Source organism: Sinocyclocheilus anshuiensis, unplaced genomic scaffold, assembly GCF_001515605.1.
Source record: "Sinocyclocheilus anshuiensis isolate Anshui unplaced genomic scaffold, SAMN03320099.WGS_v1.1 scaffold813, whole genome shotgun sequence".
NCBI classification, from domain to species: Eukaryota; Metazoa; Chordata; class Actinopteri; order Cypriniformes; family Cyprinidae; genus Sinocyclocheilus; species Sinocyclocheilus anshuiensis.
Window position 1 is genome coordinate 1,200,127 of NW_015540942.1, and position 16,252 is coordinate 1,216,378.

At 36.8% G+C, this 16,252-nt stretch overlaps 3 protein-coding genes and 1 pseudogene across 3 annotated transcripts; all 4 read left to right on the plus strand.

Moving 5' to 3' along the window:
- Nucleotides 1–2,114: 2,114 nt before the first annotated feature.
- LOC107689703 (brorin-like) lies at nucleotides 2,115–4,708 on the plus strand. The gene is made up of 3 exons (XM_016487822.1): nucleotides 2,115–2,501; nucleotides 3,232–3,361; nucleotides 4,237–4,708. Exons 1-3 carry the CDS (start codon nucleotides 2,148–2,150, stop codon nucleotides 4,479–4,481), a joined length of 729 nt encoding a protein of 242 aa, XP_016343308.1. The 5' UTR covers nucleotides 2,115–2,147; the 3' UTR covers nucleotides 4,482–4,708.
- Nucleotides 4,709–6,149: 1,441 nt separating this feature from the next.
- Nucleotides 6,150–8,587, plus strand: LOC107689631 (60S ribosomal protein L23). The gene is made up of 5 exons (XM_016487714.1): nucleotides 6,150–6,244; nucleotides 7,331–7,414; nucleotides 7,801–7,929; nucleotides 8,094–8,207; nucleotides 8,462–8,587. Exons 1-5 carry the CDS (start codon nucleotides 6,232–6,234, stop codon nucleotides 8,542–8,544), a joined length of 423 nt encoding a protein of 140 aa, XP_016343200.1. The 5' UTR covers nucleotides 6,150–6,231; the 3' UTR covers nucleotides 8,545–8,587.
- Nucleotides 8,588–8,944: 357 nt separating this feature from the next.
- On the plus strand, nucleotides 8,945–9,759 carry LOC107689685 (60S ribosomal protein L23-like; the record flags this gene model as incomplete). Its single annotated transcript, XM_016487805.1, has 3 exons — nucleotides 8,945–9,101; nucleotides 9,266–9,379; nucleotides 9,634–9,759. Coding segments are annotated over 3 exons (354 nt in total), but the record flags the coding sequence as incomplete, so codon positions are not given.
- Nucleotides 9,760–11,169: 1,410 nt separating this feature from the next.
- On the plus strand, nucleotides 11,170–12,874 carry LOC107689704 (coiled-coil domain-containing protein 103-like; annotated as a pseudogene).
- The last annotated feature ends 3,378 nt before the right edge of the window (nucleotides 12,875–16,252 follow it).

Sequence of the window (16,252 nt, forward strand, 5' to 3'; positions counted from 1 at the left end):
GAAACGGCGAGAAAGACTGTGGCAGCGGCCAGTGGCAGCTGGGGATGCCACCGGAAGTGGCGCTGCGCCCTGCCGCTGCCAGGATTTGCGCTTGCTCTCTCTCCATTTAGTTGGCCGTCTACTCTGAAACCACGTGCTACAACAAAACGTGTAACGAGAATATTATACCTAATATTAAACATCGAGTCACCAGATTATCTTGCTTGTGTAATCTAATTGAACTAAATTACTAATCAGCATATAATCATTTTATAACATCAGCAAGAATCTGAATGATGCTAAATTTGTAGAAACGAAAGCCGGGTAACTAGATGTTATTTCACCCCTTTCAGATGGTATTTAATTCTAATTTGTTCATCTGATATAAGTAGGCCTAATATGATGTATGTAAGTATTGCATTGTATAAGCAGTGTTGGGGAAAGTTACTTTTAAAAGTAATGCATTACAATATTGCGTTACTCCATAATACATAAAGGATATTTGTGTTGTTTAACATTTAATTATTGCAGGTTTGTGTCATATTCTGAGTTGCATTATTTTTATTCATTTTGAGGAATACTGAATCTGTGTTTTTTTTGTAAGTGAGATGAATTAATGCATATTCATATTTATTTTAGAGCAGTAACATCTGATTTCTCTCAACATGGGGACAGGAGAGCTGTCAATCAATAAATAGGAAAAAAAAAGTAACTTTCGTTACTTATTTGAAAAAGTAACTCAGATATTCTCTTGTAAATCAAAAAGTAATGCGTTACTTTACTAGTTACTTGAAAAAAGTAATCTGATTACGTAACTCGCATTACTTGTAATGAGTTACCCCCAACACTGTATATAAATATTGTATTTGTGCTAAAATACTGGCAAGATCATTAAAATCACTTTAGCTGACAGCATTTAAGGTTTCTGGAACTATAAAAGCAACATGTTAAATGATTAGATCTTGGCTGCATTTGGGCAGAAATGTGACACAAGTCAATGGAACAAAAGCAAAAATGTACAAATTTATTCAGCCTGAATTTAAAGTCAAGAAGTAGTAGCAATTGGACTGTAATCGGGAGGGTTCAGCTGAACTCCTTTAAGCTAAAATATTTACTTGAAGTACCCCCTAAGATTTAAAGTTAGTAGTAAGTGTTAGTCTTAGGAAGTGTTTTTTTAATTGTTTTTATTTAAATCAATTATTTATTAATTTTACTTTTACTGTAATTATGCTTTTCATAAACTCACCAACCCCTCAGTGGTGGTTCTCAAAAAAAAAAAAAAAAAAAAAGCAAGCGACCAAGCAGAACAATGGACAGAACAATGCCATGTCTGACACAAATAGTAAAAAGTGCTCTGTCAGCGTGGTTATTAGCCGTTACAGTGCAACTTTTTGATGGAGTCCCGAACTCATAATTTAGCCAAGTCTTTTCCCTATGAGCCAAGCAAGAAATGTTTGTTAGATAGTTCTTAAACTGGCTACATTTGAAAAGAATTTGATGAACTTCAGAAGTCAGTAGCTCTCAGAATCAATGTAATTTCAGGTATAGATCACTAAATTGTGTGGTTCCAAGTCTTGGACAGTTTGTTTATTTTACATGTCTTAAAATACAAGCATGCCAAAGCTACATAAAATGTACAGATACGGAGATTGGATCATTAGGATCTTTCAACTGTGCTGCATTTCAGTCATTTGACCAGCAGATGGCGAAAAAGGAGTAAAAGTTGTCTAATTTGATGATGAAAACAATCTTCACTGGTAGATCTGCACGTTTCTGTGCAGCTCTACACGTACGATACATGTATCCCAGGCCAGGTGTGCATCCATGCACCACTTCCATATTATTTGAAGGGAAAAGTCATTAGGAACAGTTTTGAAAACGTTAAAAACATTTTAAAATATTTTAAAAGATTAGAATTATTCTAAAACTGTAACACAAGCACGTGCTATTCCTAATGTAAAAAGTAAATGTGAAGAAAACGTTTTCTTATTAAAGTCATTAACATAATACAGTTGCCTGCAAGATTGTTTGTACAGTAGCCTACTGATGGTGACATTCAGAGGAGGGTCATTTTCTCTCGTGTATGTCATTGGGCAATATGGGCATATGTTTATGCACTGCCCCACTCGCATGATGACAATCCAGACCACAACAAACTGCCGGTAAGGATGCGATCTCTCGTCCTTTGTATCTCATTTGCACTCCAGTGCTTCGTTCTGCAAAGCGCATCAGAGTATTCTTCAAAATCCGAGCTGGAATACGAATTCGGTGACTATCGTGGCAAGTTCTGCATCGACGATCAAGGTTTTGTTTATAGCATCGGAGAGGTTTATTATCCGAGCTCTACAGCGTGTCCCTGCACCTGCACAGAGGATGGACCCGTGTGTGTCAGACCCAAGTGCCCGCGTATACACCCGAGATGCTCGCGCATCACATACAAGTCCTGCTGTCCCGTGTGTGAAGCGGTCAGCAAAGTTTGCGTGTACGGGGGCAAAACGTACAGAATGCTGGAAGAATTTAGGGTGAGTCTGCGGAAGTTCGTAGGCTAGAAAATAATATATTTTGGTCTGGATGGATATTGTAGTGATGATAATAATGTTTCGTTTTGATTTGTTTTTCACTAACGTTCTAAGGTTTATTACAACAATGCAGAGATTCTAATATGTAATGATGACCTTTTGCATTGTTTTGTTTTGTTTTATAACAACACTGCTCACTTTTCAGGAAATGAAAGGTTTCAAATTTGGGACATCATAAAAATTGCATGATAATTATCTAATATCTGTGTTTTGTTTAACTCTAGTCAATGAACTAATGTTTGTGGGATAAAAAAACGTACATTTATCAGAAACTTTTACAATACATATTCTAGAGTATGGAACAAAACAGGCTACACTCTCAGACACTGGTGCAATACTCTAATTTAAAAAAAAATCTAAAAGGTACATCTTATTTACCCCTAAATTAGTACTAAATTAGTAACATATTAGTACTTTAAAAGTACATATTAGTACATTTTGAAAGGATACTGCCCCAGTGATAGTTTTGAAGCTTTTTCTCTGTACACAACTGAGAAAATATTTATGTATGAAGAAATTATTTTAGATGAATCCATTCAGAGTAGTTAATTTGGGTGCAACTGCCTGTTACCGTTATCTGACAGTATGGGGGTTTTCCCTGGCCTATCAATCGTCAATATGTCAATAATAAATTGTATAATCCAGAGTGATTCTTTGTTCCTGTTTTAAACAGTTGTCACCCTGTGAGCGTTGCCGGTGTGAAGTCAACAGAGAAGTTTACTGCACCATATCCGGCTGCCCTGCATTACATTGTGTGAACCCTGTATACGAACCCAACCATTGCTGTCCTGTGTGCAAAAGTGGTGAGAGTTTTTACATGCAATACCTCACGTGCATGTCTGCCCGTTCAGTGTCATTACCACTGTAACGTATTTTTTTAACAAACACTTGCATCTGCATCACATGCATCTGTCAAGACCTATTTGTGTTTTGAGAGGCATGCATATAAGGTTGTGTTTTGAGGATCAATGAATGAGGAAGTTACATTCATGATGTGGACCTCTTGTTTTTGATGGATTTTTTTCTTGATTACTGCACGGTTCATGGTGATGTCATGGAAAAAGAATGATGCAATGGAATTGTTCGATGGATTGCTTACTACCATGCCGTCTATAAATAGGAACTAGTTCACGGCATGCTGGCATGGCGCAGGCACTATGGGGCAATGGGCCATCCCTGACAACAGAAGGCTTGAGGTGGACAGATTGTGTGTGATAGTTTGTGTATGTAATGTTTATATCGAATCTGGTCATTAATGTGTACAGATTTCAAAACAAAATATACTGTATATATATGAAATACGTAATGCATTTGTGTGCATATATGAGTGGCAATTTCTATTTGAGATCTATCATTCAATAGACAACAGTGGGTAAAGACTTAATTCACCCAAAAATAATTTACTCACCGTCATGTTGTTCCACACCTGCCTGACTTTATTTATTCTGGAGAACACAAAAGAAGATATTTGGAAAATGATTTTTGAAAAGCAATGTTGCTTTGGACCCCACTGCCTTTTAATACATGAACAAAAACTTATTTTGTGTTCCACAGAACATAGAAAGTCATACAGGTTTGGTATAACATTAGGGGGAGTAAATGATGACAGAATTTTCTGTTCGAGAAGCTATAATTCTAACCAAATACTGAGCTTCATGCTCTTGTCTCTTTTTCATAGGGCCAAACTGCTTTGCTGGAAATCGCGTGATCTCAGCTGGAGAACGTGTTAAGATTAATGAGCGGACGGTGTGTTTCTGCACTTACCAGGATGGAACGTGGCAGACGCACCCTCACGCTTCCTGTGAGGAGCACCAAGGAGAAGACAATGAAGCCACTGACTCCGACAACACATCCAAACAGATGGAAGAGCAGGAGAAAGAGAAAGAGAGAGTGTTCTCGCCCAGGCTGGATGCCATCCCATGAAGGGAAGTGTGCCTGGCACCAGCTCTCCTGAGAGGCAGGAGGGGTTGCAGAGCACCATGCAGGTGTCTGTGCCCAGGGTAAACACAACCTGCGCTGGGATAACTGCCAATGCTAACCTCTTTAGCCAACCTCACCACCCCCTCCCATCCTGACCCAGATCGGCAACCCACTGACAAGCAACATGCACTAATGAAATCTTCCACTATTATACATGGTACACTTGTTGTTCAGAAATTTGGGTCAGTAAGATTTAAAATAAATACTTTTATGCAGCAAGGTCGCATTAAATTGATCAAAAGTGCCATTAAAGACATTTACTATGTTACAAAAAAAATTCAAATAAATGCTGTCCTTTTGAACTTTTTATTCATCAAGGAATCTTGAAAATGTATCAGGGTTTGTTGAGCACCAAATCGGCACATTAGAATGATTTCCAAAGTGACACTGAAGACTGGAGTAATGGCTGCTGAAAATATAGCTTTGCCATCACAGGAATAAACTACTTTTTAAAATATGTTAAAATATAACGCAGTTGTTTTAAACTGCAATAATATTTCACAATATTACTGCATTTGTGATCAAATAAATGCAGCCTTGGTGAGCATAAGAGACTTTTAAAAAATCTTACTGACCCCAAACTTTTGAATGGTAGTGTAAATGTGTGTATATTGTATACTGTATATCATGTTGTCTACTTCTTACTAAGATGCAGTTTTGCAGCGTCATATTTAAATATGGAGCATTGTATTTAAACAAAATGATTTCCCATTTTTCCATCTCATTCTTGCATGTTGTGTTAATGGGCACATTACATACTATGGAAGTCTTGAATATTGTTTGACGTTTAAATGATTTATTCCATGTCCAATATTACGTGTTAATTAACAACTGCAACGTTCATTCCAACAAATAAACTTACACAATGTCATATTGTATTATAGATATCACCAGTAAAATGTTGTTCTCCATAATGCTGATTACATATTTGCTTGTTTAGATGGGAAGGGGAGCATGCAATAAGAAACACAAATTTTCAAAGGGCTGGTCAAATGGAAACATAATTGAAGTATTAAAATCATCTCAGGTTTGAGTATTTTCTCCTTGTCTCATTATTTAAACAACTGTTTCTTTGCATATGTGATGTTTTGTTGATTTTAACAATTTCAACCATTCCATTATATTTACAAAATGCATGTAAATATAATGGCAACACTGTGTTTATGAATTACAAACATATAAATCATTTTTTTGTATTGAAATTGTGACAATAGCCTATGTTATCTGTAACTGTGAGTCAAGATTCTGAAGCATTCATTTCGATCTCAAATATTTCATATAGCTAATATACCGTGTGGTTTGAAGGTTATTTCATTTCAGTATTTTGCAATTTAATACTCCTTTTATTCGCATATTATGTTAATTATATTAAGGTCACTCAAGTCTCATGAGCTCCACATGTTGCAAAACCTGATGAACATTTTCAATGTGTCAGACTCACACGTCACTGTATATCTGCAATGTATTTTCTACATATTGGACGTTACATTTTGAATCTATAATTCTATTATTAGCGGCTATAATTCCCCACACGTTATTGAAATACATTAGCGAGGCATACATACGCCTCACTAGGTGGCGATGCACGGATGAGGGCGTTCAAGTGTGCGCCGGATGCTGCGAGAGATGTGGCGCGCGCACGATTATTTCCCAGCATTCCTTTCTCTCTCTTCCTCTTTCCCTTTCGGCGACAATGTCTAAGAGAGGTAAGAAACACATATGAAAATCCATAATCATCCTTAAAATGAGATACACTGAAGCCTCATAAAGGAGAAAATAGGTTTAATTGATCATAGAGAACTTATATTTTCAATATATTGACGCCAGTTGTCAAGAACATATTGGATAAAAAAACTAGTTGGGTACATTTGCCGCTAGCGGGAGAAGCCATGTTTGCCAAGTCCGCAGACTCGGGCTCGTGGAGCTAGTAGTATGATGATTAAACACTTCATACTCAAACTTTGTTGTGCGAAAGCAGGTTTTGGAACATGGGTTCACCTTAACTGACATGTAAAAAAGCAATGTGACATTTAAAAGAACTAGACGTGCGAGTTGTGGACTGACAACATGCAACGAAGCAGGTCGACGCTCGGCTGGATGGATGGTGGCGAGTTGAAGCGCACGCTGACTTGCTAGTGTAATGCACATATTTTAAGGTTTTAAGCTGGTATCGACCAGGCAAACAAACCGTGGGGTTAATAGATTCTGAAGTATTATTTTCCTCAGAAATGGTGTAATACCTGTATCGAGTGGAATCGGACTGGCGTCAGGCAGCAACTGTAACTCAACCGTATCGATAGCAATTAGACGTTTGCAGACCTAAAGGAACAGTTCACCCTAAAATGAACACGTTGTTCCAAACCTGTAGCACTTGATTTATTTTTATGGAAAATACTGGCTTTTATGCAGAATGACAACCTCGGCCACCATTCACTTTCGTTGGGTCTTTTTAATGGCAGTGAACATGAACAGTGACTGATGCCTCTACCACTGTGAAGAGAACTGCACCAAATCTTTCCTTTGTGATGAGATTAAAATAGCTTTAATATAAGTGACTTGAGGCTTTGCAGTGTTATTGGCAAAACGGTTTTTTGCTTATGTAGACAGCTTGTCAGTATGATTGTATTTGTAGTTGCTTTTTAAAGTCTTCATTTCTTGTAGCCAGAGTCAATCAATTATAAATGAATGAAGTCACTTACTGGCTAGCTAAGCAAATAGAAAATGTGACCGGTATCTTTTGGCTGTTTTATCATACGGTTATAAAAGCTTAATGCATTTATCCTCCTGTTCAGGACGTGGTGGGTCATCGGGAGCCAAGTTCCGTATTTCACTGGGTCTCCCAGTGGGAGCGGTCATCAACTGCGCTGACAACACAGGTATGAGATCTGCCCGTATTTGGGCAAGTTATCCTTCTTAAAAGCACTTGCTTTGTCTGCTCAGTGGCTGGGTGAGTCGTCAATGAAGGAATAATAAATCCCATTGCTTATGGGTGAGATGGCAGTCGCCATGTGCTGGTAAATCTCAATCCGTGATGGAACAAATGTTAGCTTGTTTTGATGACCCAGCTGAGGGTTAGCAGACCTGTATGTCAATTGAATTCATTTTAAGCGTAAAAATATTATAGAATATACTGAGTTGGTCTTTGCTCAGTTAATGACTTCAACTCGTTTTCATTTCATTTTCCTCATTTGTAAGTCGCTTTGGATAAAAGCATCTGCTAAATGACTAAATGTAACTGATCTGTGGCTTTTCTCTCGCTTAGGTGCCAAGAACCTGTACATCATATCCGTCAAAGGCATCAAGGGTCGTCTGAACAGGCTCCCCGCCGCTGGTGTGGGCGACATGGTCATGGCCACAGTGAAGAAAGGCAAGCCAGAGCTCAGGAAAAAGGGTGAGTGTTTACAGAGGCTGAATTATTATGTTTCATCTGGACCCTGAGCTTTATGTTGGTTTTGAATGCAAATAACAGGCTTTGGCATAGAGATGTTTGAGTGTTGCTGATCTGACTTCAAGGTCAAGTATATATGCTTATACAACTTTCCCCTTTTAATCAAGTGCATCCTGCGGTGGTGATACGACAGCGGAAGTCGTATCGGCGAAAAGATGGCGTGTTTCTATACTTTGAAGACAATGCAGGGGTCATAGTGAATAACAAAGGAGAAATGAAAGGTGAGTTATGAATATAAGATCTTCTTTGGTATCCTTCTTAAAGCACTTGCTTTGTCTGCTCAATGGCTGGGTGAGTCGTCAATGAAGGAATAATAAATCCCATTGCTGTTGGGTGAGATGGCAGTCACCATGTGCTGTTAAATCTCAATCCGTGATGGAACAGTTTTCGTCTCTTCTTGAAATTTGTCATTTTAACTTAATGTTCTGGATTTTGCTCAGGTGCAGTGCTGAATTGTTTTTGTTTTCTTTCATAGGCTCAGCTATCACAGGACCCGTGGCCAAGGAATGCGCAGACCTGTGGCCCAGGATTGCTTCCAATGCTGGTAGCATTGCCTGAGCGCAAATGTGGCTTGTCGTTTTCAATAAAATCCTCAAAGTTTGCATGTGTCACTGTCTGTTGATTCCAGGGAATTTTGTCTTGACACTGCAATATTTTGAATGTGTATTCACATTTTATAAGCTATTTAATGCAAACTTCAGTTAAGGTTTTACAGACTGAGAATATTAAAAGTTTGATTCTTTGACTAAAGTACATGTGGTAAATACATTTGCGTGAGAAATATTGTCTTGAGTATTTACATTTGACAAATGAGTATATGAAAGCTAAATTTATTCAGTAATGCGTTAACTTTAAGAGCATTCATGAAATGTTAGTTCTTAACAGATAATTACCATGATAGTAATATTTTGTCTTAATCTGGTATTGTTCATTTGGGGATCACACATGACTAAATGTAACTGATCTGTGGCTTTTCTCTCGCTTAGGTGCCAAGAACCTGTACATCATATCCGTCAAAGGCATCAAGGGTCGTCTGAACAGGCTCCCCGCCGCTGGTGTGGGCGACATGGTCATGGCCACAGTGAAGAAAGGCAAGCCAGAGCTCAGGAAAAAGGGTGAGTGTTTACAGAGGCTGAATTATTATGTTTCATCTGGACCCTGAGCTTTATGTTGGTTTTGAATGCAAATAACAGGCTTTGGCATAGAGATGTTTGAGTGTTGCTGATCTGACTTCAAGGTCAAGTATATATGCTTATACAACTTTCCCCTTTTAATCAAGTGCATCCTGCGGTGGTGATACGACAGCGGAAGTCGTATCGGCGAAAAGATGGCGTGTTTCTATACTTTGAAGACAATGCAGGGGTCATAGTGAATAACAAAGGAGAAATGAAAGGTGAGTTATGAATATAAGATCTTCTTTGGTATCCTTCTTAAAGCACTTGCTTTGTCTGCTCAATGGCTGGGTGAGTCGTCAATGAAGGAATAATAAATCCCATTGCTGTTGGGTGAGATGGCAGTCACCATGTGCTGTTAAATCTCAATCCGTGATGGAACAGTTTTCGTCTCTTCTTGAAATTTGTCATTTTAACTTAATGTTCTGGATTTTGCTCAGGTGCAGTGCTGAATTGTTTTTGTTTTCTTTCATAGGCTCAGCTATCACAGGACCCGTGGCCAAGGAATGCGCAGACCTGTGGCCCAGGATTGCTTCCAATGCTGGTAGCATTGCCTGAGCGCAAATGTGGCTTGTCGTTTTCAATAAAATCCTCAAAGTTTGCATGTGTCACTGTCTGTTGATTCCAGGGAATTTTGTCTTGACACTGCAATATTTTGAATGTGTATTCACATTTTATAAGCTATTTAATGCAAACTTCAGTTAAGGTTTTACAGACTGAGAATATTAAAAGTTTGATTCTTTGACTAAAGTACATGTGGTAAATACATTTGCGTGAGAAATATTGTCTTGAGTATTTACATTTGACAAATGAGTATATGAAAGCTAAATTTATTCAGTAATGCGTTAACTTTAAGAGCATTCATGAAATGTTAGTTCTTAACAGATAATTACCATGATAGTAATATTTTGTCTTAATCTGGTATTGTTCATTTGGGGATCACACTTTTTATATTATTTTTCAATTATGGCTGTCTTTCATGTTAAAAAAAGAGACTGCCTTAAAAATGCAAATTTTGAAGGCAGATTAATGCCATCTGGTGGGAGTAAGAAAAGAAAAACATTGCAATTCCATGGTTTAGCCACTAGATTCATATAGCTCTATATAAAAAGGCTTATACATTCTCTAGTTGTATTTAGACATACCTAATTTGAAGTTGTGGGTTTGGATATATATTTAGACATTCTCAAAGACAACTTTTTGTAAGGGTTTAGATTTTTTGTTGTTTGAAATGTCTGTTTCTGCATCAATATTACTACAGTCAAACTTGAACACGGAGAAAGACATTTTGTTACACAACATCAAAATGTAACAAAAATGTCAACCTCTTATTTGAGTCTTCTGGCTCAATTTTGCCATATTGTTACAGCCACACCAGTTGATTTGTGTGTGTGTGTATAATAGTGTTTTGTTTGTGTGCGTGTGTGTGTGTTTGTGTGAGTGTATGTGTCCGTTTTGTATTTTTGATGTTTTAGAGTGTAACCCTTTTCTTGGTGTCTGTTTTTACTGCATTGTGGCTGAGTTATTGATTTTATTTCACGCATTTCCCATAAAGACATCGAACAATTCCGATGAAGTAGCGATTTTTACAAATTCAAAACTTTTTTTTGTTCGGTCTAAAATGACCGAATTCAACACCAGTAAGAACTTTTAAGTTAAAATTGAAATAATAATAAACGTTTAAACCTCATACACTAGATGATTATATTGATAAATTCCGAAAATACAAAATACATTGTTAAACTGTTTTTGAGATGTTGCTTGAGATCAGAGCTTTACGTCTATATGACGGTCATTTAATATGTTTAGAGTAGATTAATTGTATTTCTGTCTTTTTTTATGTTTTGAGAATGTTACACAAAGTTTGTTATGGATAATATGGAGGCGTGAGCTAGCAAGTTAGCTGAATTGTATTCAGTTGCTGAATTTCTGTCTTTTGAGGTAAATAACATTACCAGTTCTCCCCATAAAAGTAAATTGGGTGACTTTTCACGTAACAGTAAGAGCAGGTATGGAGAAATCTGATACAATAATGTCAGTTCTCTTGAAAAAGAGCTACAAGCGGCGCTGGAAGCGGACAGGAAATATCAGAAGGAAAATTATGCCAAGTTTCGTGCTTTAAACAAAAATGTCGCCAGCTATGAAGAATTCAGGTACGTTTTTAATGTATCGTACTGTATAATTTACATTTACTAAAAACGAACAAAAATCATATATAACTAAAACAAATCACACACAAAAATTCAAGAGTTCAGATGCGAAAGCCTCTAAATGCGTCTGAAACTTTCTGCTAAAAGTAGCATTTTTATCAGGTTCCTATGTTTAGGTTCAGTAATTTTACTTTAATGGCAATGTATAGGTCATTTTCTAAACCATTAAAGTGAAATAACTGAACATAAATATAGGAGCCTGATATAAATGTTCATTTTAGATGAACATTTCAGACGGCACTCAGAGGCTTTTGTATCTGAACTCTTCTACTGTTACTTGAAATAAACGTTAACTGAAATAAATTGGCAAGTTTAACTTAGGCCTAATACAAAAAAAACTAAATAACTGAAATAAACATTAATAAAAAAAAAATACTATAACCTAATTGATAATGAAAACAGAAATTGTAAAAACATTCAAAATATTTCTAATTTTACTTTAATGGCAATGTATAGGTCATTTTCTAAATCATTAAAGTGAAATAACTGAACAAATATAGGAGCCTGATATAAATGTTCATTTTAGATGAACATTTCAGACGGCACTCAGAGGCTTTTGTATCTGAACTCTTCTACTGTTACTTGAAATAAACGTTAACTGAAATAAATTGGCAAGTTTAACTTAGGCCTAATACAAAAAAAACTAAATAACTGAAATAAACATTAATAAAAAAAAAATACTATAACCTAATTGATAATGAAAACAGAAATTGTAAAAACATTCAAAATATTTCTAAAAACTATTTTTGTATCTCAGTGCTACTAAAATAACACTGGTGTGTCTTGTAACTGTTTTATGTTATGATTTCAGGGATATAGTACTTGCATCTCACTTACAGCCCCTTGACAGAAAGGACATCTCTGGTGCACCTCGAAAGCAGCCATGGAATCCAGTTCCTTTTAGCACAAAGCACAAAAGTGCTTCATCTGAGAAGGTCCAGGAGAGACATTTTATGAAGCAAATGACCTATATGTTGTCCCAATGCTAGATCTCACAATATATAATCTCACTTGAGAATGAAGTGTATAACTAACTAAATTCTGAATTTACTTTTAGCCACAGTTATCTGAGATCCAGCCAAGAAGTGCGTCAGAGTTCATCCATGACTAGCACAGGTTTGCAGAAAGCTCATTAAGTACAGTCTCCTTGTGAGTCTGGGAGGCAAGGCTCTGCAGGAAATCTTCAGAACTGAGGTTGGCCTTGGTCTTCTAGGCGAGTTCCTTCTGATTCTGTGACAGTGTCTTAAGTCAGGGGATGAGGAAATAGTGATTGGAGTGCTGGACGGCCTTTCCAGAACTGGCCGTTTTGGCCTGAACCTGTCTCTTCTTAGTCAGGCGGAACAAAAAGCCTGTGAGGAGCTTTTCCACAAGCTACAAGTTGCAGTAGGTGATTCTTCTGACACTTCAATGGTTTGTGAGGCCAGTCTGACACGTGTGGAGGATGATGAGACTGACATTACAGCACAACTGAAAGCGTTAATGGGAAAATATGGCATCCAAAAATAGTTCATATTGAAATTCAATTGTTTTTTTCCTTTGTATCGTAAACAGTTTTATATATATAATTTTTTCATGTTTTATGCTGGCAGAAATATGCTAAGAGAAGTGCTGGCAAATTTTTTAGGGCCATCTGCCTATTGTTACTTTCAGCCTATGAGGCTCCAGAAGATAAGGAGGACATCTTTGCCAGCATGGCCTGACCTGCATTTCTTGTCTTTGACACTGCTGCCTTCCTGGCTGATATAACCATTGAACTTCCTTGTCACTGTAAACCAGAGGAGACTCTTTCAGTAGTATGGTACTATCAAAAGCAAATTGGCTCCATGAACACCAAAGTCCTCACAGACTTTGAAGGCACTAAGGTGGTGGAATCATCTAAAGTTGGGAGAGGGTCGGATCTACGCAGTCGCTTTTTCATCCGTTTATTTAGTCTTCTCACCTCTCAGGGTGCAAAAAGTTGACTCAGGGCACTATAATTGTGGCATGGCCTCTGGTGACTTCTTCTATGGCTACGATGTTGATGTCCAGGAGGTCTGTCAAGTTTTATTTCCCTGGAACATCAAACAGAGGACTCAAGTACAAGAAGCAGAGCCCATCAGCATAAAAACTGAAAAGTTTCAGGTGTTCACCAGCTACGGGCCATGGTCTAAATGTGACCGGTGTGACGCCGAAGGGGAGCAGATGCGTAGAGGACTTTGTTACGTCAAAAGCATTTACCTCCATGTACGTTATCAGCGTAAATCAGACACAGTGGCTCCCTGTGGTTCCTCAGCCATTCCCCAACAGTTTGACGAGCTGACAAGCTCTTGAAGTTCCTTCAGTTTGATGATCGATCTTCTTCAGGTGTCACCATCCACTTCCACAATCACCCCACAGACTCTGATCTGGTCTTGACCTGTCCTAGCGCCAAACCGCAGTACGCTGTGGCCTGGGATAAAGGCTTAGTGCCGCTTTACCATTCTCAGTTTATGGAGGGTCTGAATAAGACGTCTCGTGTCTTCATTGACACTGGTCACAAGCTACACTTCAAACCTGTGCGGCTGGAAGACAAAGGCTCCTATTTCTGCTGGCTCCAAGGAGAGCTGGCTGCAACGATCAGACTGGGGGTGTATCTGCGCTTGGGGCGTTTGCGACTTTGCGTCAAATCTCGGACCCAGAGTCTGTCTATGCGCTGCAAGTTATACTTGCTTGCTACGCTGGCATTTCTACTATGTTTCTCCTCACTGTGTTAGTCAGATTTATTTGGCAGATAAGCAAGGAAGAAGCATCTGCAGATATTCACAGAACTTGAATTTGCTGTAGTTATACTGATGCACATTTACTGTGAAGTGCAAGGTTTTCACCTTGCACTTCACAGTAAATGTGCATCAGTATAACTACAGCAAATTCAAGTTGAATAAATATGCTGCTTAATGAATTTTCTGAATTTTAATTTTTTTGAATCTTTAAAACATGTTTTTGTTCTTTAACAGACAGAGTGACAATGGTAATAAATCACTGTATTTTTATTTTATTGTGAAAACATTTAAATAATCATCATGAAATACAGAAATGTAGAAGAAAAAAGAGAAACATTACATATTGTGCAGTGAGGGTTCAAAAGTGATTTTACGTTACGTTTTCTAATTGAATATGTTATGACAGACAATTCAAGATCAGCTCTGGAATATATATATATATATACAGTGCACAGCATAAATGAGTACACCCCCTCTAAAACTTAAATTCAGCAATTACTCTTTACTTAGAAGACATGTTAGGGTTCTTTGGAGATGTAATTTTCCAACAAGCCTGCTTGATCAATTACCAAAGAAGAATGCCAAAATTATTCAGCAAAATAAGATTTTCTTATCAAAGTAATAAAATTTGGTGTTGCAAAAATGAGTACACCCTCCTGAAAGTTACTAAATAAAACAAAAAAAAAGTGTATAGGTTTAAGGCTATTTTTGATCAACAGGTAAGTATATTGAACCAAAACTTTTAAAGACAAGTAATTTCCTGACAATTAAAAATGTTATATAGCCCACTGAATCATACTCAGACTTGACCCATTTGTGCCCAAATTTTTCTGAATGGTTTCATGCATATAGTCATGTTAATAGTGTCCTATGTGAACATGTTCTGCATTTATTTTCCCCAGGTTTTTTTTTTTTTTCTTGAAAATCGTATTTGAATGTGCGGCAACTATAGTTGGTGGGCAAATATGTTGAATGCACCACTTCAATGTCAAATTTGAATAGGAGGAGAGCTTTTGGCATCTAACTCAAAATAACTGCTTTCAACAGATCAATCTTTATTCAAAAACAAATGTATCATGCATAAAAGTCGAAGAACATTCGATGCAAACCCCAAAAAAAGTTTAATTTAGCTTATAATCTCTTGAATATGAAAACAAAACAAATCCATTTGTCTTAAAGTGGTGGAACATAGTGCAGAACAAAATGCAGCCATTAAGTTGCCACACCAGGGAATTGTATATCAAAAAGTTAATTGAAAATAAATAAATAAAAATAAATAGAATGAAGAAAATATTACATCTATATAATAAAAAAGGTATACCTGAAAGAAAATTACGCATTTAACTGTTTGGTAGAAATATCTTCTTTTGTGCTCAACAAAAGAAAGAATCTCATAGGTTTGCAACCTGAAGATGACACAATGACACAATTTCCATTTTTGGGTAAACTTTCCCTTACGTAAGCAGTTTTAGTATAAGTAGCCTAGAAGGAGTACTGCAGTGAAGGTACAAGTAGTTTTATAAATTTACATAAACATATTTGCATACTATACTTTGTGATGTAAATATGTAAAATATCACATATTTTATGAATAGGCACATATTGATTAGGTCAAATGGATTAACCCTGACAAAAGTCCTTGATATTCATGAAATTAATGATATTCTTTTTAAAATATATGCTTATTTAAATAATTATCATGTGTAGGCTACACCCATGATTGTTTGTTTATTTATTTACTTATTATTGAACATGCAGGTATTTTCATTCTTAGAGGTGTGTTAGTTAAATAAAAATAAATAAATAAAAATAAATAGAATGAAGAAAATATTACATCTGTATAATAAAATAGGTATACCTGAAAGAAAATTACGCATTTTTTAGGCTCATAGTATTCAATGGCTGACTGTAGTATAGGTGATTTCATATAATAATGTAAATGTAACCTCATTACTTGTCTGAATTTCAGCATTATAATGGAATCATAAGCTACTAGTCATACAATGAATTAGGGTGAAACGCATCCAAACTGGATAAAGGGGCCTCAATATTTTGCCCCTTACAAGACATAATGTCATAAAAGGGAGAAAAAGATCATCTACAGCAATTCATCCCATGCGTTAGCCCTTTATTTTTCCATTCTTCC

Bases quoted from the DNA above. Each gene is read 5' to 3' on its own strand.
- LOC107689703 (XM_016487822.1), top strand. From the start codon at position 2,148: ATGCGATCTCTCGTCCTTTGTATCTCATTTGCACTCCAGTGCTTCGTT. The intron at 2,502-3,231 runs GTGAGTCTGCGG...TGTTTTAAACAG, and splicing joins GAATGCTGGAAGAATTTAGG to TTGTCACCCTGTGAGCGTTG. The intron at 3,362-4,236 runs GTGAGAGTTTTT...TCTTTTTCATAG, and splicing joins CTGTCCTGTGTGCAAAAGTG to GGCCAAACTGCTTTGCTGGA.
- LOC107689631 (XM_016487714.1), top strand. The intron at 7,930-8,093 runs GTGAGTGTTTAC...CTTTTAATCAAG, and splicing joins GCCAGAGCTCAGGAAAAAGG to TGCATCCTGCGGTGGTGATA. The intron at 8,208-8,461 runs GTGAGTTATGAA...TTTCTTTCATAG, and splicing joins TAACAAAGGAGAAATGAAAG to GCTCAGCTATCACAGGACCC.